This window comes from Suricata suricatta, chromosome 3 (assembly GCF_006229205.1).
Source record: "Suricata suricatta isolate VVHF042 chromosome 3, meerkat_22Aug2017_6uvM2_HiC, whole genome shotgun sequence".
NCBI lineage: Eukaryota > Metazoa > Chordata > Mammalia > Carnivora > Herpestidae > Suricata > Suricata suricatta.
Window position 1 is genome coordinate 160,138,044 of NC_043702.1, and position 21,839 is coordinate 160,159,882.

Below are 21,839 nucleotides of genomic sequence, written 5' to 3' on the forward strand. Positions count from 1 at the left end.
TATTACTCTTTATATCATTGTTTGGCTGTGACTAGAATAATCAAATGCCATCAAATGCTGTCAAATTCAATTTACAGTATTTTTCATTGAAGCGGGCTTTCTGCATTATATTTCCTGTTTTCCCTCTCTAAGGCTGCCATGGAATAGTCACTGTAATCATGAGCTTTATTTACAAAACCAACAGAGTGAAGCCACGTCCTGGTCTATAACAGATACTTTATTTCCCTTTATTCAGAATAGGAATTTGATGTGCTTTTCTCATACAATTAGCATTAAGTAGATGAAAGAAAACTATTCCAAGAGGATGGCCATTTTAGAGCCTGCACTAATGTGCTTAGCGTAAAATGTAAATTCCCATTAGCCCTTTTTACGTGTTCGTGTGTATTTGAATCAGAAATATTATTCTTCAAATTAATGTTTGCTGAGAAGAAATTTGGCTTGCTTATCTTGGGCAGTGTCATTTACATAACCAGAAAGGCAGTAATATGTTCTCTTCATAATTTTCCTACAAACCCTCACTCATCTCTGAAGATTGACCTGTATCAAAGGTTTTCAGTATCTAACATTGCAAGAGGATCCTAACCTAAGTTTCAGGATGTTTTCAGAGCACAGGACCAAACAAGGGAAGATGTGAGGCTACTAGAGACACGGACGAATGATGTTCGAGTAGGGATGAGGCTCTAAGAAAGAGTGTGTTAGTCTTTGTTCACCTCAAAGATGTAAATACATCTAAATGTAAATGTAAATACATCTAATGTAAATACATTGCTTTTGGAAGGGGTTTTCAATCTGCAGATCCTTTATGTCTGCCGGTATCTGTCTTATATAGTGGTTTTATTTTGTCTTAGATGGTTATGGTGTGGAGGTCTGTGTCTTCTCCACCCCCAATTCATGTGTCAAATTCCAAACTCCCTAGGTGATGGTATTAGAGGAGGCACTTGGGAGGTGATTGGGATGTGAGTGGATGGAGCCTCACGGTAGGATTAGTGCCCTCATAAAAGAGACACACAGAATTCCCTACCATGGTGAGGACACAGTGAAATGACAGTTGGCTATGAACCGGCAAGTGGGCCCTCACCAAACATGAAATCTGTCAGCACCTTGATTTTGTATTTTCCTAGCTTCCAGAACTTTGAGAAATAAGTGTTTGCTGTTTATACCCATTTTGTTACAGCAGCCTGAAGGGACAGACAGACAGCAAACCCGCAATTGACAAGTTCTTTGTCTCCTTGGCTCTGTTTCTGTTTTACTTTTGCCGTCTCTCCTCTCCAGGGTTGCTCTCATTCTCTTTTTTCCTTCCCATTCTCTTTTTTTCTCTCTGTCCCTCATTATTTATTTCAAGAAAACTTTAATTTACAACCATGTCTGTGTTGATTGGATGAAGACTGGACCAAGGAGTGCAATGTGCTTCAACCCAGAATGCCTGTGGTCTCCCTGTCTCTCCTTCCTTTCTCTCTCTCTTCTCTTACCTTCCCCTTCTTTTCCTTCTTTTATTCATTTTAGGTGGATACATTTAATAAATCCTGTGCATCATGGTGAAAGACGCTGCATTACCTTCTATTCTATCCCAGCACCATCTAGCCCACTGAACGGAAACTCATTCCGACGGAAGGGAGTCTGCAGAGCTGAGCTATTCTTTGGAGTATAAAATTGTTTTCCAGAGGTGCCTGAAAAACAGTCAGTTAAAAGTCTGACTCTTGGTCATGATCTCATGGTTGGTGAGTTTGAGCCCCACGTTGGGCTCCTTGTTGACAGCACGGGGCCTGCTTGGGATTCTCTCTCTCCCTCTTTCTCTTCCCATCCCTCACTCCTACTCTATGTCTGTCTGTCTATCTGTCTCTCAAAATAAATAAATAATCTTAAAAATTTTTTTTCCACGCTCCACATAATAGGTGATGGAAAATACTAGAATTCTTATTGCAGACACAGTTCCTCCTCTGGAATGACTATGTTCTCTTGGTCCGTGGCCCTTCCAGAGGACTGCCCTACGACCTCATCAGATGTAAAGCTGACGTGGACTAAGAGGTCCCATATTTCAAGCAGAGCTCAAACAAAAATGTCACATGAGAGCTGTGGCTTTTTCTCTTGGATAATGTGTACAAGCTTCCAGTACCAATTTTAAACCCTAGTAAGTAATGCAAAAACATTTTTAAATAATTTAAAATAATAGTAACAGTCAATGTTACCTGTGAAGAAAGTAGTTGATGATGATTCCATTTGGCTTTTTAGGTGGCATCCACTTGACCTCAATGCAAGCTGACCCCAGTGCCTTAAGAACCGGGGGATTTAGCTCCATCGGGGCTGCTTCAGATGTTTTGACAAACGTCCCACTGCTAACTCCACAACTTCCTTGAAAAAAAAAAATCGAGTCCTTTAGTAATTTGTGGAGCAGGGAAAAGAGATACATATGCATATAGAAGGGGAAGGCGATCACAGAGCTCATGTTAGCTGAACTTTTATGTATATACTTGTACACAAATTTTAGACTAGCACGATAAATCTCTACATAATGTGAATATAGTTATGTGTATAGATAATATCATATATATTTTTATGTATATTTAAATAGGGAATAATTTTTGGAAAATCCATTAAGTAACAAATTTATAGAGGCAGAGGCAGGAACACTTATGCTTATTTGAACCGTGGCTTCTCTAGTTTATTACAGTTATTCTAGCCAGAAAGTGATAATAAAGTTGACTATCATAAGTGTGTGTGTGACCTGCACATCTTGTATATTCTTAAGCATATCTTATTTTTGTCAACATTTTGAAATAATTACCATCTCCCAACACACAGGAATCAAACAATTAATTTGAAGACTATTGTATCTCCATAGCAGAGTTTTAGGGAAGTTGATTTCTCATTTAAATAAAGAAAACACTGGTTTAAACCATTTCCATGCTGATTAGCTGAAGACTAGATCAGAGAAAGCAGTATCCTTTGAAACAGAATGCCCTGTCTGGGAGCACCTGGGGAGCTTAGTCGGTTGAACATCTGACTTTGGCTCAGGTCACGATCTCACAGATAGTGGGTTCGAGCCCCATGTCTGGCTCTGTGCTGACAGCTCAGAGCCTGGAGCCTGTTTCCTATTCTGTGTGTCCCTCCCTCTCTGCCCCTCCTCTGCTCCTGATCTATCTCTCTCTGTCTCTCAAAAATAAATAAATGTTAAAAAAAATTAAAAACAAAATGCCCTGTCTGGTGTGTAGAGACAAGTGGCCAAAATGACTCACATTTTTGGAGAGGAGGCAGAGCAAAATTGCAGACTCCTTGTCCTAACCAACTCCATGGGAACCGATGCTCATTTGGAAATAGAAGTTCCTAAGCACACGTAAGACAAGGGTTCCCACCACAGGTCGAGTATAAGATTGGGACATTTCTTTAATTTAAGGTGAAGCAACATGTTTTATACACTAATACGAGTTACATCCTTTCTTCTCTTATTAATATATGATGTAGCATTTGGATGGAGGAAGGGACTGAAGGAAGCTCTTACTCAAGACCGCTCAGATAATGATTTCATAGGCCCCTAACCTATGCCATGGAACTCAGGATGACAGTCCGCGTACATGAGATAGGGCTCAGGGAAGCACATAAAATATGTAAGATTCATTTGAGTTTAACTCAACTTCTAAATAATGCCTCCCTTCCCCCCCCCCACAAAAAACTTAAATAAACCAAACTGAGTACCTTTTCTTGAAAATTTCATAATACTTATTTTGTTTTATATTATCAATGATTCCTTATGTGAGCTAGGTGTTTTTCTTTTAAAGGGCCTTATAAAACAAGACTTTGCAAAACCACCATTTTAATATATTTAAATATTCATGATTTAATGTGCAGAAAGGTATAATGCTCCACTCAATGCCAGGCTCTGATCTTTCTGGGTAAACAGTCCAGAAGAAATAAGAAATGAAATGTTAGTCTTTGTATTTGAATTGAGAATCTATTCCTTTTTAATGAATTTTTTTTTATAAAATACTTTTTTTTTTATAAAAGCCCAGGACAAGTGTCTGAAAGACTTTCACCATTTTGACATGCTTGTATCCTTATCTCATATCGTGTGAATGGAGCCAAGTTTTCCAGAAGGATGGATTGATGATGACCCACAGAGGTGGTCAGAGGTGCTACACTTCCAGCATTGAGTAAGACGTTGTACTCCACAGGCATTTGGTGGATGAGGATCCCTTTAAAGAGAGAGAAAGAGAAAATAGATATGTTTGCTACGCAAAACGGTCAACAAATGTTTGTCTTTTAAAAACAATGTTGTCTTTAAAATTTTGTAACTTAAAGGTGTACTATTGCTTAAGGTAGCAATTAACAATTGCATGAATGTATATTCCAAAAGAAAAAAATGTGTATCACCCATTTTCAAAAACATATGAATTATATATTGTATTGAAGTTCTATTCAAAGAGATACTCTATGGGCAAATAAAAACAAAGACATGTTCCACTTCTTAAAAAATACAAGGCAATTAGAAATGGTGTCATATATATTTTTTGCTAGGCTTCCTTACTCTTAAAGTACATAAAAACCCCCTAGTTTTGCTTGTGACAATAATTTTTCTGTAGGCATTGTGTATGCATCCAGTCTGACACAGATCCTTGACATAATAGCCCATAAAATATCCAAATCATAGTCTACCAAGAGAATTCCCAGTGCATTAATTATTGAGTCAGGACAGTCCACTCTGTCAGGGAGACTTATGGACCTAAACACATATGAAATTTGGGTTCAAAAACTGTCATTTTTCACAATGCTTCCTAAAGAAAGAAGGTCTTGTCGGCTTAGCCTCTTCAAATCGAGTCATATAATTAAATGCCTGTAAGTTTTATTTGGTCATGAACAACATGGACTTTTTTTTCAAGGAGAGCATAGGAGCCTTGAATGAAGAATATAATGGAATTTCTCATTGGGCTTTCTCATTGATCTGATAGCTTATAACATTTGTGGGTTTAATTACTTACCTTTGTAGTGCTTAAATATGTTTCTCTTGGCTATAGGAAAACTGAAATCTCCAGGATTCAATAACCCTTGAGAAATGAGCTCTAAAAAAATTAAATGAAGGTTTGTTTTTTGTAGATTTGGCCCCAAAGTATAAGGAGTGGAAGAGCCAGTATAAGCTGGAGATGCTCTCAGGGTTTTGTGTAGGATGGATGAAAATAAGGAGACTCAGAAGGATTATATGCATCATAATCAGGACTGATCAATTGTTTCCTTAGGAAATGGGCTAGATTGTGCTAAATCCAAAGTGAGACTTTTTGTTCTAAATTGGCTCATCCTAGTTAAATTATCTGTTGCATTTGTCCTAACAGCTTAAATTATTGCTATTCTGTCATTGATTCTGAAGTTTTTGTCTCCAGCTTTAGATCTCTCTTTCATTTCAGATTTCTATTTTCAACAGCCTACTTTAGAGTCCTTAATCTCAACAGGTCCAACGCAGAATCACTGTTCCTATTTTTCTTGGGTTTCCTTTCTGTTTCCTATGCCACAGGCCTTAGAGTAAACCCTTAGGGTATGATTCTCTACTCAGTTGCGGCAATAACCCACACAGGAAGAGCCATCTCACTGCGATCTAGTTTTATGCAGGACAGCATACATTATCTAATACTATTAGGATGTCAGCTTCATAAAGTCAGGGACTCTGTTCTCCTTCCCAGTGTAGTTCCAATGCCTAGATTTTAGCCCAAAGTTGCAGCTCAATAAATGCTGGTTGACTGATTGAATAAATGAATGAATGAAACATCAGGACAATATTGTAAAGTAAACTATATTACTTTTTTTTTTTTTAAAGATGAGAAAACGAGGGCTTGGGAGAGTTAAGCAACTTGCTCCAGATTGCGTATTGATTAATTGGGGTTGTCACACTTGAACTCAGGACCATCTGATGCCAAAGCTTATCTCTTTATATTTATGCTCTCTTGGTAATGGAGACTTGGATTAGGACAACTGGGGAGAAAAGGAGAGGATAATTTTGAGATAACACAGGGAGCCAGGAAGAACTGGTATTTGACACAGATTCGAGGCAGGGAAAAATAAAGTCATTGGAAAATTGAAATCCCCAGTAATGGAACAAAATTACAGGTGAATATTTAAAGTTCTGAAGGGCAAGTTTCCCAAACTGAAATACACATACCCCGGATGTTTGTGGACTTCTGTTGAAGTATTTTTCAAGACAAGGACCAACATGGCACCTCTTCCTGAAATACCAGTTTGACCTGTAAAATTTGGGAGATGCGTGCTCCCCCTTCTTGGGCAACAGAAATCAGCAGAACCCCACTCTTCCATGTTCACAAAAATTGGGTATGGATTTCCCTTTCTAAAAAGACCCAGGCTAGAAAATTATAGGGTTAGAGTGATTAGACTTTTACTAGTCAGTTGTTTGAACTCTAATGTTACCTCAGAGCTAACCATGTGACAGAAGAAAAAGTTTATGCTGACAAAATCAGTGTGTTGAACAAGTACAAGTCCTAGTCATGATGTAACCAAAACACGACTTAATTTTAATTATTCACTATTGTTTTAAAATGAATTCGTCGTGGGTAATCTTCTATAGATCCGGGTTAAACATTTGGCTGGCCTACATTTCTGCTGAATTTCAGGTAATAGACACGTCTGTGTTGTTTTTTTCCAGGAAGGAAAAAGATGGCAAAGATTAATGGCTAGAAAATTTAAATAAATTTTTTTCTCTTTTATGGCATATTGAATACACATAATGGGCTTAGTTAGGAAAGATTCTTGAGGCCTACTTCTGAACTGTAGACCAAAACTGGAATGTGTTCTCTGCTCCCGACAAGACTGCTATAATTAAAATGAACTTTGAGAGCTGGGTGAAAGTTGATTATAAGGACCATTTGAGACTCTCAGTTCATTAATGGGGAAGGAAAACCTATGTACTGTGTTAGAGGTAAAATAAAGAACAGTGTAATCAGGATTTTTTTCCCCACTAAAAATGTTCTTTGGAGATTGTTGTTCAAGGTAGTAAATGAGATTGAAGAGTGGATCAGGGACTTTCTTAGTTTGCAGGGTGACAGCAGGAAGATATGTTTATGGAAATTTCCATCCAAGTATTTAGAATGTCACAGTATTCTACCTCATGTGCTGGGCATTTCTCCTTATTGTTACCCTGACATAGTCTGTGAAAATGGTTGCTCTTTGTATCCACATATTTATAATAAAATGAAGACAGAAAGAATTGCCTGGACATTGAACCTATTATTGGGGTCAGCTTTCTCCAGAGCGACCTAATACCTTGAAAATATAACAGCATATCACTCTTTAGCCAAAGAGATTAGTAAAAAAAATTTCCCCTAATGATAAATTACAAAACACACTAATTTTTGGATGAGGACAAACACATTGGAATACATGGCAAATCTGTATGAGTCTTTAAGATAAAAAGCAGGACCTTGAACTTGAAGAAATTGCAAGGTTAGTGTAGCTGCTTTAGGCCGCTTCTAGACCCCCTGGGTTTGCATATTCATTCTTTCTTCTCTGTTCCCAGGGTGGATCTTATAGAAAAGTTTGACAAACACACATTTGAAAAATACTCCATCATTTTTGTTGAACCACATACACCACAGAATGGAGGCAGACAGATCAAATCCCTCCTCTGCCCTTATTTGTTTCTGGTAAGTTACCTAATCTCTATGAATGCTGGTCTCTTTGTCTATAAAATGATGATACTAACAGCCATCTCATAAAAAGTGATAAGGATTAAATTATAAAATACATGTAAAACATTTTAGGACATTCCTGCAAATGGAACAAAATGCAAAACGAAACCCCAACTGTGATTCTTAAAGTTTTATGGGCCCTCAAACACTCTGAACTCACCTTTTATATTGTGTTTATTCCAGTTACAAATAAATGTCACATTCTTTCAAGTAAATAACATTAAAACAATATTTATGAATACTTGGATATGATCAACCTATATTCCTAGGAAGATATTTTATTTTTCAATTCTAGCAGTAATTTAGAATACTCTTCCCTTCAATTCATCTGACATATGTGTTTGGTCTATTCATACTGGTCTGCTTCCAGTAACTTCTCTGCTTAGAAGGACAGAACTCCTAGGGGGTCAGGGACACAGTTGCGCTGCTGCTACATTTCAAATATAGACATAACCTTGATCTAGGTTTAAACATGGCTAGTCAAGGCATGGGCCTGGAAACTGTATTTTTCATGTCTTGGTTAATTGGAAATAAATGTCCTTTACATCTACCTATAAGGTGTTGAAACAGAAAATGCTCCTTGAAGCTGTGAGCACGTCAAACACTGACATGTGTTTAGGAAAGAGGACCCCTCCGCTGTCATAATTTACAGGACTGTGACACGAAAGCCTCCTGTGTTCTGCACACCCTGTACCATCTGCAATGAGTCTGAAACGACCTAGCCCCCTGGTATTCTGATGACTAAATGAGATGAAATGGGCATATTTGTTAAAGTCAGCTGGGAAGCCACACGACTTGGTTAGTTCCCGAGTTCATAAATTTATGTCAGAGCAAGAGGAGCAGAGGAAGCTCAAGTGAACCAATTTACCCTAAGTGCAAATGGCAGTTTTGTTATTTGGTGTCAAAGTTACCAGTCGCACAATGACAAGCTGCCATAACACATTTTCTTGTTCACTAAAGAACAAGGATTTCGTTGGTTAATATTCCTTGCAATGCTCCTTTTCATAATTTACAACAACTAGATGCTGATAGGTTATTTAACATTTATGAAGTTAAGATGTAATCAGAAAAACCCTGATTATCTTTACAAATAAAAAAGTTAAATTATTCAACTTTTTTTTTCTCCATGGCTTCATTTCACAGCAGGTGCATACTTTACAATGGGACAAGTCAATCAAATAATCCTTTTTAAAAATCTTTTTTTAAGGAGCTGGAGCAGGAACAATTCTAAGAGGAAAACTATTAATTTGGTTTGATAGCTGCGTTTGCTTCAAAACACTGGTTGCACTTAATGTAATGCTCTGAACAAATCCGCCTAAATTCTTCCTTGTATAGGTTGGCATATTTTGGTTATGCCCTTTTGGAAGTGTGGAAGTGAAACAAGACTCTCTTAAACATACATCCATTCCAAGTATATGGAAATTTTACTTAAGTTTATATAATAATTATCATTTTATGCTCTTTCTCCCCTAATAGGTAGTAGGGTTCATGACAGGCAGGACACTGTCTCATTCTTTATAGCTCTCGGGGTGTCTAGCATTATGCCTTGCTCCTGAGTGGGGTTCAGCAAATGTTTTTATGTTCGTTAAAATGAATAGATGAATCAATACACCTAAAGGCTAGTGAATTGGATCTCATAGAGTTTTAAACTACAAATAAAACAATACTACTGGGTTACTGGATGGGCTGCTCTTGAATTACTTGTCCTTATTCATATTTGCTCTATTTATAGCAAAGTTACATTTTAGCTTTTTAACTGGATCATAGTATCAATTAGAGAAAAGTCATTTGCTACCTACATTGTGCACAGTTTATGTAGAAAAATAGTGAGCAAATATAGCACAGTGATTTTGACTATAAAATTTGGAGTCAGATCCATAGTGGGTTGGCTCTAATACCTCTGTTTTAAATAACCTAGAAAAAATAACTTAGCCATATCTAAATTGACTTGTTCTCATTAGTAAGATGGGCAAAACAATAGGATACACTATATTAGGTTGTTAAAGCATTAAATGAGATACACGAAAATCTCTTAGAAAAATGTCTACTACATATTAGAACTCAGGAAAGAAATTAATTAAAAACAAAAGCAAAGGCAACAAAATAAAAAACTCGACAAGTGTGACACGTCAACTAAAAGGCTTCTGCATAGCAAAGGAAACCATCAACAAAAGGAAAAGTCAACCTTTGGAAAGGGAGAAGTTATTTGCAAGTCATTTATCTAATTAGGGGCTAATATCTAAAATATACATGGAACTCATACAACTCAATAGCAAAAGACAAATGACCCAGTTAAAAAATGGAGAAAGGCTATGAATAGACACTTTTTCTAATGAAGACAGACAAATGGCCAACAGGAACATGAAAATTTGCTCAACATCCTTAATCATCAGGGAAATACAAATCAAAAACCACAATGAGATACCATCCCATACCTGTTAGAATGACTATTATCAAAAAGACAAGAGATAACAAATACTGGTGAGGCTGCAAAGTAAAAGGAACGTTTGTAAATTGTTAGTAGGAATGCAAACTCATATTTCCAGTTTACTACGGAAAACAGTAAGGAGGTTCCTCAAGAAATTAAAAATAGAACTGATATGATCCAGAAATTCCACTTCTGAGTGTATATCCAAAGGAAATGAGATCGTTCTCTCAAAGGGATATCTATACTTTCTTGTTCATTATTCACAATTCACAACATTATTCACAAGAGACAAGGTATGGAAACAACCAAAGTGCCCATAAATGGATAGATGGATAAAGAAAATGTAATATATATACAATGGAATATTATTCAGCCTTAAAAAAGAAGAAAATACTGCCATTTGTGATGATATGGATAAAGCTGGAAGGCATTATGCTAAGTGAAATATCCAGATGACAATAACTTTATAATACCACTTAGGTGTGGAATCTTAAAAAAAAATTCAAACTTCTAGAAACAGAATAGAATGGCAGTTTCCAGGGGCTGGAGGATGGTAGAAATAGAGAGAAGTTGGTAAAAGAGTACAAACTTTCAATTTTAAGATAAATAAGGTTAGAGGATCTAAGGCATAACACGGTAACTATAGTTGATAATACAGTACTATAAAATTGAAATTTGCTAAGAGAATAGAACTTGTTTTCTCACCAAAAAGGTGAAAAATAAATATGTGAGATGATGTTTGCATTAATTAACTCAATGGTGGGAATCCTTTCACAATGTATATTTGTCAAATCATCACATTGCACTTTTTAAATATATTATAATTTCATTTGTCAATTATATTTCAACATATCTGAAAAAAGATGGATTAATTACCATCCTAAATAAAGCATAAATCTTTGAAATGAGTTTTCTACTTCTTCTGAAATTCAGCTTCGGTTTTGCACTTAAAAGAAAATTGAAACAATTCTTATTGTTGAATGATCCCAATTAATGCAATGTAAATTTTTTAGAAGGCTTAATGACTATTTTGATGTTAAATGGATAATAACTGATCTAATACACTGCAGTTGATCAGCTAACTGGCCACCAAGATAGCCATTGGCTGGAGATAGACCATATTATGGCTAAATACCCTGTAAATAAAACTTTATTAATAAAAAGCATTTTTATTACTAACCAATACATATTTTTATTTCTAAGAAATATTAATTGACATGATTTTGCATAGAAGAACTGTTACTAATTCTTTTCTTTAATGGACTAAGAGATAAATGTTAATGGACATGAACCAGTATTTTGATATTATTCATTAAACCCAAATAACTCACAATCTTTAGTGAGAAAAGTGTGTTGAAGGCGGTGACATTGTTAATTAAAATATGATGAAGGGCTAGAATAGTTCAAAATATAGTCATCACCTTGATAAATTAGAAAGACTCATTATTATCTTCAGAGTTTAGATACTTTTGAGTGTTTGGTTTCTGAAACAGTAGGAATATCTCTCTCTATTCTGATTCTGAGTAAGTCATTTATGCTCTATGAAATATATGCTTCTTCATTTTCTAGAATTTTTTTTACCCATTAGTTGAACCTTTATCCTTTGTTCTATTTCAGAGGAATGTGCAAGTCCTGACCTGAGGTTAGGAGCTGGTAGGAGGGAAGAGGCAGGGTTAGGAATGAAGAAGCCTGGCCGACATCTGTAGCTTGAATAACCATACCTGCATCTGGCAGTGCCCACTGAATGCTTACCCAGCTCTCCCGCTGACTTTGCATAGCAGCAGCACAAGGTAAGCTTCTCTCCTAGCTGAGAATCCTGAAGTTCAGAGGCACTGTGCAACTAGCCCAAGGCCCCGGAGAAATTAAATGGTTGAAACTGTTCAACCTAGAAACCAGCATTTCCTTTTCAGAAATAAGTGAAAAAGATAGATATCCATAAGATGACATACAGTATTTGGAAAACATGCGTATGTGTACTGTTTGTCTTTAAAGAAGAAATATGTATTTGTGTGTGTATGTATGAATATACAAATATGTATTTGTGCATGTGGGTGTGTGTTTAAGGGAGAGTAGCTGCGGAGGGATACGCTTCTAAAGGAAATCAAGTGTTTGACTAATTTTAAGCAGCAGAAAGTCCAAAATTGATTTATACTTTCCTGAATGGCGAATATTAGAAGCTTATTCACTACTTTATTCTTTCATTAATTCAGCAAACATTTTATAAAGATACGTTATTTGTGCATCATCTGATTTGGATGATGCACAAAGAGTAGAAATCTTGATTTCCTAGAAATTGAAACTGAAGTATTTTGATAATCTTACTATTGACATTTATCGAGTAATAATGAGCGAAAGGGAACCAGGGTTTACCTGGTAGGTAAGAGAATGTCTACCAAGGCTTTAAAATAGTATTCGGATATTCTTTTTGTGGATATTTGAGTAATGACTTCCTCTCCCACCTAATTAAAATCTTTCTGCACTTGGAATCTGGCTTTGCTAAGTCATGTCTATTCCTTCTGGGCTCTTGGATTGATAGGCAAAGCCTTCTGATTACTAGCTCCTTCATGCCACAGGAGAAACGATTGTCAGCTAGATATTTTCCCTTTAGGGGCTCACCATTTTCCACAATGAATTCTTCTGATCTTGGTATGCCTAACCAAAAACATTCTTCCACAATCATTTGGTTTTCACTAACATCTAGCTCTGTTTCTTGGTCCTCTGGGCTACTGTTTCAAAAAGCATAGTTGCTGTATCCCAAGTCCGAAAGACATTGGGTAATAAATAAAAAGTTTGACTTGGATTTAAGAGTTAAGCCAAAGACACGCAGAGACTGCTCTCACAAGGCAGTAGTAGTGAACAGACCTGAATTTGAATCTTCGCTTTGCAGTGTAACCTTGAGTATATCATATCACTTCTTTGAGATTCAAATTTCTTGCCTTAATATGGAGATAATGATATTACTTGTCACCTGGAGTCTGCCTGAGTATTAACTGAGGTAAAGCAAGGAAAGTGCTTATCAAAGTGTTTGGCATATACCAGAAATTTAACAAATGGCAAATATAAACAAGTGATACTATGCATATAAATGATATTTGTCAATAGTATTCCAATAATGTTTCCCCTGAATATTATCATACATTCCAGAGCCTCACTTCCTTTTCCAGCAAGATTTATAAACATGTATTAAGACTTAATTTATAGATACCATTGAAATAATAATTTATAAGCTGAAAGGCCTCTTAATTGCCTAGGTAACTTTCTGTTGCCAAGCAGGCACATAGATATTTTTCCCCCAGCAATTGCCTGTGTAAAGTCATTCTATTCACACTGACCACAAAACAAAATGCATGTAAACAACAACAACAACAGGAAATTGAATCACCCTTTTGGGTTTGGACATTCAACTGGTTTGATTTCATGTTTTCAAAGAAATATTGTAACTGACCACTTTTGCTTGGTGTATGACTCATGATTACTACATTTGGAGCACATCAAAATCATCAGTGGAACTTAAAAAAAAATCTAGATTTCTGAACTCCATCCCCAGAGATTTTTATTCAGTACCCTTGAGGCTGAGAACCGGTCTTTGCACAAGTTTTCCAGGTGATTTAATGTTCATTCAGGTTTGGGAACTATAGGGATGGAATGTTTGACCCATTTTTTCCAGATTTGCTTATGACATCATCAGTTATGGCAGTGGGTTTTGGAAAATACCCAGAAAGCTCTTGATTGTGAGCAGATAAACAACCTCTGGTTATAACAGGTTTGTTTTCTTTCTGTTTAAAACATATACTTGTGGCTTTTCAGGAACAGAAAAATGTTTTTATTATCCAAATCAAAACACAGCATGAGGTAATTTCCAGTAAAATCAACTGTAGATTATACACAAGTCAAAATCATCTGCCTGCTTACTGAGTTCAAAATCCTTCTAGGCACCAGGAAAAAAGTTTAATTTAAGATTTTAATCTTTCCATATATTACAGGGTTTCTGTAATGGATTTTGTGCATCTGAAACTAAAAGATTGACAGGTCTGGATATTATAGATTTATTAACCATTGGTTACATGGTCAGAGTTAGTGTGAGAAGCATTTCTATGATATCCCCTAGGCTGCACTAGACTGAACAATTTCTACACAGCCTGAGGTAGACAAGAGTTAAGGTTACATTAAAAAAGCAGAAGTTGTGTTTTATTCCACAACAATTCTAAGTGGAAACATTATACCCTAAGCATAAAAATGTGATGTTCAGCTCAAAGGAGAAAACGACAAAATGTAAGGAAATTTGAAAGAAGTCTTAAAAATTCACAAACACAGTCCTGCAGTGCACAGTTTTATCATTTTGAAGACAGCGGCCTTGGAACCTAGCACATGCTGGAGCAAATGCATTTTCAAAATAAATCATTGAGACAAAAATAATTTCCCCCAAAGAAATTATAGAATATTACACAGAGTTAGCATAGGCCAATTACATAAATTACCTCCTGGAATCTTTAGGACAACCCAAATGTAGGTGCTATCACTATCTGCACTTTACAGATGCACAGAATTGAGACTCAGGGCGAATGACTGACTTGTGTGAAGCCAGCTCACAGGTAGAACCATTGGGCAGTGACTCCTGGTTTTCTCTTTCATCTCACATCTGTTGTCTTAAAAGAAAGATGTCTTCAAATCCTTACAGAGTGTAAAGTCCTCAGATTAACGATGGCAATTTACATGTATAACAATGTTAAAATGACAAGTGATTTGATAAGCCAGGGAACTTCCTGGTCACATGGCTAGGAAATCATTAATTTTGCTTATCATCTTGGACTTTGTCTTACTGTTCTTTGAGAATTTGGATTGTAGAAGACCCTGGTCTGAGTCTGAGAAATCTCTGGTTAGTAGTCTAAATCCGGTCTCAGATTGGCTCTTTTCTGCCTCATTTTACTTCACGGCACAAAAGCACCACAGCATTGTAAAGATGGCAAAGGGAAATATGCTAAATGATGGGGAGACAGCAATGCTGTTCCACGCACGGAGAAATTGATTCTGTAAAGGGATGTGCAAGATTGTATATTTTCCACAGCAGAAGATATTCCACCAAAATTCAGAATAGAATTCAAGAAGATCTGTGTTCCTAAAACTGAGATAAGGAGCATAGCACTTTATGTCACAGGCTGGCACTAGTGACTGTTCTTTCTGTTTTGTTTAATATAATGTGTTGTATATTTATTTTTTTAAACAAAGCGGGATGGAATCATCTATATTTAATATCTTGGTGAGGCTTACATTTTTCTTTGCTTATACAGCTCTTGATAAATTTTCTCTTGTGAATTTGACCAAATGAAAGCCCTTTTGTTTTTGATCTTAGATTGGGACATCAGAAGGATCTTGGTTTATGAGAATTGCAATTTTATATATGAGGCCTGTATATTACTTTCTTGACTATATTACCTGGTTTTAGTTTTTATTTTAATTCCAATCAGCTAACATAAAGTATTATATTGGTTTTAGGTGTATGATATAGTCAAGAATTCCATATGTCACTCAGTGCTCATCACAAGTGATCTGAATCCCCATCACCTATTAACCCATCCCCTACTTCTCCCCGTCTGGTCACCATCAGTTTGTTCTCTATAGTTAAGAGTCTGTTTCCTGGTTTCTCTCTCTCCCTCTCTCCCTCTCTCTCTCTTTTCTTTTTACCCTTAGCTCATTTGTTTTGTTTCTTAAATTCTACATATGAGTGAGATCATATGGTATTTGTCTTTTTTTGACATTTCACTTAGCATTGTACTGTAGTTCCATCCATGTCACTGCAAATGGTAAGATTTCATTCTTTTTTAATGGATGAACAATATTCCATTTATATATAAATTCATTCTTTATTCATCAGTTGATGGACTGATGGACATTTGGGCTGCTTCCATATCTTGGTTACTGTAAATAAATAATTGTAAATAATGCTGCTAGAAACATGGTGCATATCTTCCTTTGAATTATGATTTTTTATTCTTTGGGTGAATATTTAGAAATGCAATTGCTGAATCTTAGTGTAGTTCTATTTTTAACTTTTTGAGGAATCTCTGTAACTGTTTTCCACAGTGGTTGCACGGTGTGCATTCCCATCAACAGTGCAAGACGCTTTGCCTTTCTCACATCTGCACCAACAACTGTTGTTTCTTGCGTTTTTCATTTTAGCTCTTCTGACTTGTGAGGGGATAAGTGCATTGTACTTTTGATTGGCATTTCCCTGACGATAAGTATTGACAAGCATTTTTTTTATGTGTCTGTTGGCCATCTGTCTGTCTTCTTTAGAGAAATGTCTGTTCATATCTTCTGCCCATTTTTTAAAGTGGAATATTTGTGTTTTGGGTGTTGAGTTTTGTAAGATCTTTATATATTCTGGATACTAACCTTTTATTAGATATGCCATTTGCAAATATCTTCCCCCATTCTACAGGTTGCCTTTTAGTTTTGTTTCCTTTGCTGTGCCGAAGGTTTTATTTTGATGAAATCCCAATAGTTTATTTTTGTTTTTGTTTCCCTTGCCTTAGTGGACCTACCCAGAAAAAAGTTGCTACAGCTGATGTCATATTACTGCCTGTGCTCTCTTCTAGGATTTTTATGATATTAAGGCTCACATTTAGGTGTTAGGTGTTTAACCCATCTTGAATTTATTTTTGTGTATGGTGTGAGAAAGTGGTCCAGTTTAATTCTTTTGCATGTTGCTGTCCAGTTTTCCCAACACCATTTGTTGAGGAGACATTGTTTTTCCCACGGTTATTTTTTCCTGCTTTGTTGATGATTAATTGACCATGTAATTGTGTGTGTGTGTGTGTGTGTGTGTGTGTGTGTGTGTGTGTGTGTGTGTTTTCTGGGGTTTCTATCTTGTTCTATTGATTTATGTGCCAGTACCATATCGTTTTGATTACTACAGCTTTCCAATATAACAAAGTCTGGAATTGTGATGCCTCCATTTTCCTTCCCTTCCCTTCCCTTCCCTTCCCTTCCCTTCCCTTCCCTTCCCTATTTTCTTCTCTCTCTCTCTCTCTCTCTCTCTCTTCCTTCCTTCCTTCCTTCCTTCAAAATTACTTTGGCTATTCAGAGTCTTTGGTAGTTCCATACAAACTTTAGGATTGTCTCTTCTACTTCTGTAAAAAATGCTGTTGGTATTTCATTAGGGATTGCATTGACTATATAGATCACTTTAGGTAATATGGACATTTTAACAATACTGTTTTTCTAATCCATGAGCATGTAACATTTTTCCATTTCTTTATATTGTCTTCAAATTTTTTTATTAGTGTTTTATAGTTTTCAGAATACAGGTCTTTCACCTCTTTGGTTAGGTTTATTCCTAGGTATCATATTATTTTTGGTGAAATTGCAAAAGAGATTGTTTTCTCAATTTCTCGTTGCTTCACTATTGGTGTATAGAAATGCAACAGATTTCTGTACATCCATTTTGTATCCTGCAACTTTCTGACTTCATTTATCAGTTCTGGTAGTTTCCTGGTGGAATCTTTTGGATTTTCTATATAGAGTATCATATCATCTGCAAATAGTGAACGTTTCTTCTTTAACAATTTGGATGCCTTTTATTTTATTTTATTTATTTGCTGTCTGATTCCTATGCTAAGACTTATGATACTATGTTGACTAGAAGTGGGGAGAGTGAGTATCTCCGTCTTGTTCCTGACTTTAGGTGAAAAGTTCTCAGTTTTTCTCAATTAAGGAAAATGTTAGCTATGGGTTTTTCATATATGGTCTTTATTATGTTGAGATATGTTCCCTCTAAATTTACTTTGTTGTGGGTTTTTATCATGAATGGATGTTGTACTTTGTCAAAGGCTTTTTCTGCATCTATTGAAATGATCAAATAGTTCTTATCCTTTCTTTATTGATGTGATTGATTTATAAATATTGAACCACACTTTTGACCCAGGAATAAATCCCACTTGATTGTGGTGAATGATTTTTTTTAATGTATTGTTGGATTCAGTTCACTACCATTTTGTTGAGGATTTTTGCATCACCCGTCATCAGAGATCTTGGCCTGTATTTTTCTTTCTCATGGTGCCTTCACCTTGTTTTAGTATCAGGGTAATGCTGGCCTCATAAAATGACTTTGGAAGTTTTTCTTCCAAACTCCAGTTTAATTCTTTTGTTTTGACAGAGATAATTGTTCAAGTAAATGAAAAATATATCTTTGCTAATTATTTTATGGAATGGATCTGTTGACAATCAACATGGCTGTTATCCAATTGTTTCCAGTGTATGTTGAACTGTGGCTAAACTTATTCTGATGGAGACAATAGAAATTTGTGTTAATTCTATCTAATGGTAAGATATTAAAGACAAAATCAAATATTTTGAAGTGAATTTAACACCTTAATGCATTTTATATTGTACGGAAACAAAATTTCCGTATGTTCCTTATGGTAAAAGACAGAGCAGAGAGATTTCACTTTATTCCTTACTCCACAGTAGTGCAATCAGATTTGTACCTCAGGATGATGCTTATGTCACAATATAATAATGCACTAAACCAAAAAAGCAAGTCACTAGTGACTAAGTGGCACATGAAGGCTGTACAGCTTAGAGAGGCAAAACTTAGCTACCATAGTTGCTTACAACCTGAGGGACATGGAGAGAGTAGTCTGTTGTCTTTCTGAATTCCTTATTCACTGCTCTAATAAATGCCAGATCATATAACATCAATGATCTGATCTAGGAAGTCCTGTAGAATGACTGTTTGAGGTCATTCAGATCTATATGACTTACCTTGTCTATACATTTAAATAAGAAGACAGATTGTAGTACTTGAAAGAAAGTATTACTTTGATAGAAAAGTATAGATCTAGGTATTTATATATCCTTATCTACATGTCCACATCTGCATCTATATGTATGGGTGCATATACTTATACATGTATAGACTCAGCAATGTGGTTTGTAATATTCTGCCTATATTTACCCAAGAGACAGATTATTTCCTTCTAGTTTACTCAATTACTCATCCTAATCTCCAATGAACTTTCTCTGAAATCTTTTATGTCTATACATGCACATGTGGGTGTGCACACGTGCACACACACACACACACACACATGCGTGCACGTTTTATTTATTTACCTGGTGGAGTCCAAGCTACAAATATGGAATAAGGCCCAATCACTGTGATGTTACACGGAGGCTGGATTTCCTCTGGTGTGACTGCAGGTGTTTGGACGATGTAATCACCACTCAGGCTGCTGCCACCTCCAGTTACCACTTCCAGTTTATAAACGTATCTATATTAAAAAGAAAGGGTTGTGACAAGGCAGTGCACACGAGGCTTGAACAGTGATTTCTGGCTTTTCTCTCCACTGCTTGATCCAAAATTAATGGTAAATTGCAAATTCTCTGCTCTTTGTCCAGAAACTTCACTATTGACTTGATAGTTTTTCCAGAACACACATCATTCTCTCTAGACTGCCATTATTTCTGTCCCTTCCCACGTTATTTCTAACCCTCTGGTAATTAATAACTTTTCATAAAGATTTCAGGAAAGCCCTGGAGTATGCCACTAGATTGTGGAGGATTCAGATGAATCTCTCCCATTTTTAAATAGGTTGGAGTTCAGGGAAATATGTTCATAGGGAGATGTTTCTAAATTGATCTGCTACTCTCCACAATAAAACTGAATTGATCTCTACTCTCTGCAATAAAACATCTGTTGATCGAAGCTATATTTTGTCTTTGCTGAGGGATGAATGGGAATGAATTGCAAATGTGTGGAACTTTTTCCCCTAAAACCACTCATACTTCTATATAGTGTAGCAGGCAGAGAAAACATTATGCTAGAAGAAAAGGTAGTTGATATTAAACAAAACTCCTCAAATCTCTTTTATTGCTGGCTTAAGAATGCATGTTTTTGATGATAATTTGATAATTTTAAAATTTTAATTCTGTTGTATTTTATATACTTAACAATTCTCGTGCTTTTATGTCAAATCAAATATTATTTACATATTTAAAAAATGTCATGTAGCTCAGTCAGTTAAGTGTCCAACTCTTGATTTTGGCTCAGGTCATGATCTCACAGTTTGTGAGTTCAAGCCCACACTGGGCTCTGTGCTGTGTGGTGACTGCTTGGGATTCTCTCTCTGTCCCCCATCCCCTTATTGCTCTCTTTCAAAAATAAATTTAAAAAAATAAATAAAAAGTGCCATGTACTCTGAAGGCTAAAGTAATAAGTTAGCACTTGAATCTTCAACATCTGAAATCAATTGAAAGATCCTATCGGCTATGAAATGGCTAATAATAGAGGAGATTAATTAACCTGTTAATTTAATGTTGTTTCATTTAGAGGGTGCCTGGGTGGTTCAGTCATTAAGCATCTGATGTTGGCTCAGGTCATGATCTCATAGTTTGTGAGTTTAAGTCCCACATCAGATGAGATTGACTCACAGTTCAGGGGAGCTCCAGCCCTGCTTCGGGTGAGCACGAGCCCCACTTTGGGTAAAACCCGAGCCAGCTTCAGGTGAGCACTGCTTCTCTCTCTCTCTCTCTGCCCCTCCTGGGATTCTCTCTCGCTTTTTCTCTCTCTCTCTCAGCCCCTTGCTCACTGCGCCCTCTCTCTCTTGCTCACTGTGCCCTTGTCTCTCAAAAAGAATATTGTTTCATTTAGAGAGGCACACTTTTCAACCCTGAAAGATGTAAAATTCTAGTTATATGATTGGTAAAATTTCCTTTTAGCTTACCTGCTGTTGGGCTCCAGGTTTTTATCAGTGAATTTCTGCTCCTCTTTGCCACCCAGGAAAACCAAGCTTCCGTTACGACTCAATTGATATTGAGAAATGAGGCCATTGGGCTTTTCTGGAGGACTCCAATACAATTCCACTGTTGTGGAATTGATGATAATGTGTCGCGGTGTCATCCAAACTCCTGGAAAAAATAACACAATGAGGTTTTATTGTTAGAATAAAATATACACCTTATCAAAAGTCATACCATCACCTCACATACTATGATAATTTTATTTGTTGATGGAAAATTTCATGGTAAAGCAAAAAAATACATTTTCTATATTTTGGAGGTAAAATAGACAATTGGGTATAAATATATTTTTCAATGCTTTGATTATTTGTGAACTGCCTTTAGAAAGTGAGTATCAGACAATTAAGTGGTGAAAATTTCTCTGTTTTGTCTGTTACTCTGAGTTTGATTAAGGCCTGAGAGATTATCCAGGAATTTAATTTAACTTAATTTAATTTGATTTGATTATTATTTTTTTTTACATTTTATTTATTTTTGAGAGACAGCATGAATAGGGGAGGGGAAGAGAGAGAAAGAGACACAGAAACCAAACCAGGCTCCAAGCTCTGAGCTAGTGGTCAGCCCAGAGCCCAACATGGGGATCGAACCCATGAACTGTGAGATAATGACCTGAGGTGAAGTCAGATACTCAAGGGACTGAGCCACCCTGGTGCTCCTATCCATGAATTTTAAACTTTGATACCTACTTATGTGGAACATGTAGAAGTAACCATAATATAGTATTTACCTGAATTATAAAATTCAATGAATAGCGTACATTGCCTTTGCCTCTCTGACACCATGTGCTGTGCTCTTTTTCATTTCTCTCATTTACTGGCTCCTCTTCCCCTCCTGGAATTCAAAATTATGTAGTGCCTCAGAGACCTAGGCCCTCTCCTCTCCTTTATTCTTCCTTGTTCTTACTCCCTTTCTTCTTTTCCAACACCCATTTT

General features: G+C 36.2%; 1 protein-coding gene across 1 annotated transcript in view; it reads right to left on the reverse strand.

Moving 5' to 3' along the window:
- The window catches only part of USH2A (usherin), a 697,677-nt gene that overhangs the window by 106,395 nt on the left and 569,443 nt on the right, over nt 1–21,839 (reverse strand). Inside the window, exons 57-60 of the mRNA XM_029933401.1 lie at nt 20,832–21,015; nt 19,222–19,379; nt 4,029–4,187; nt 2,187–2,349 (exon numbers count right to left, since the gene is read on the reverse strand). Coding sequence (XP_029789261.1) covers nt 2,187–2,349; nt 4,029–4,187; nt 19,222–19,379; nt 20,832–21,015 — 664 coding nt within the window. The remainder of the gene's footprint in view (nt 1–2,186; nt 2,350–4,028; nt 4,188–19,221; nt 19,380–20,831; nt 21,016–21,839) is intronic.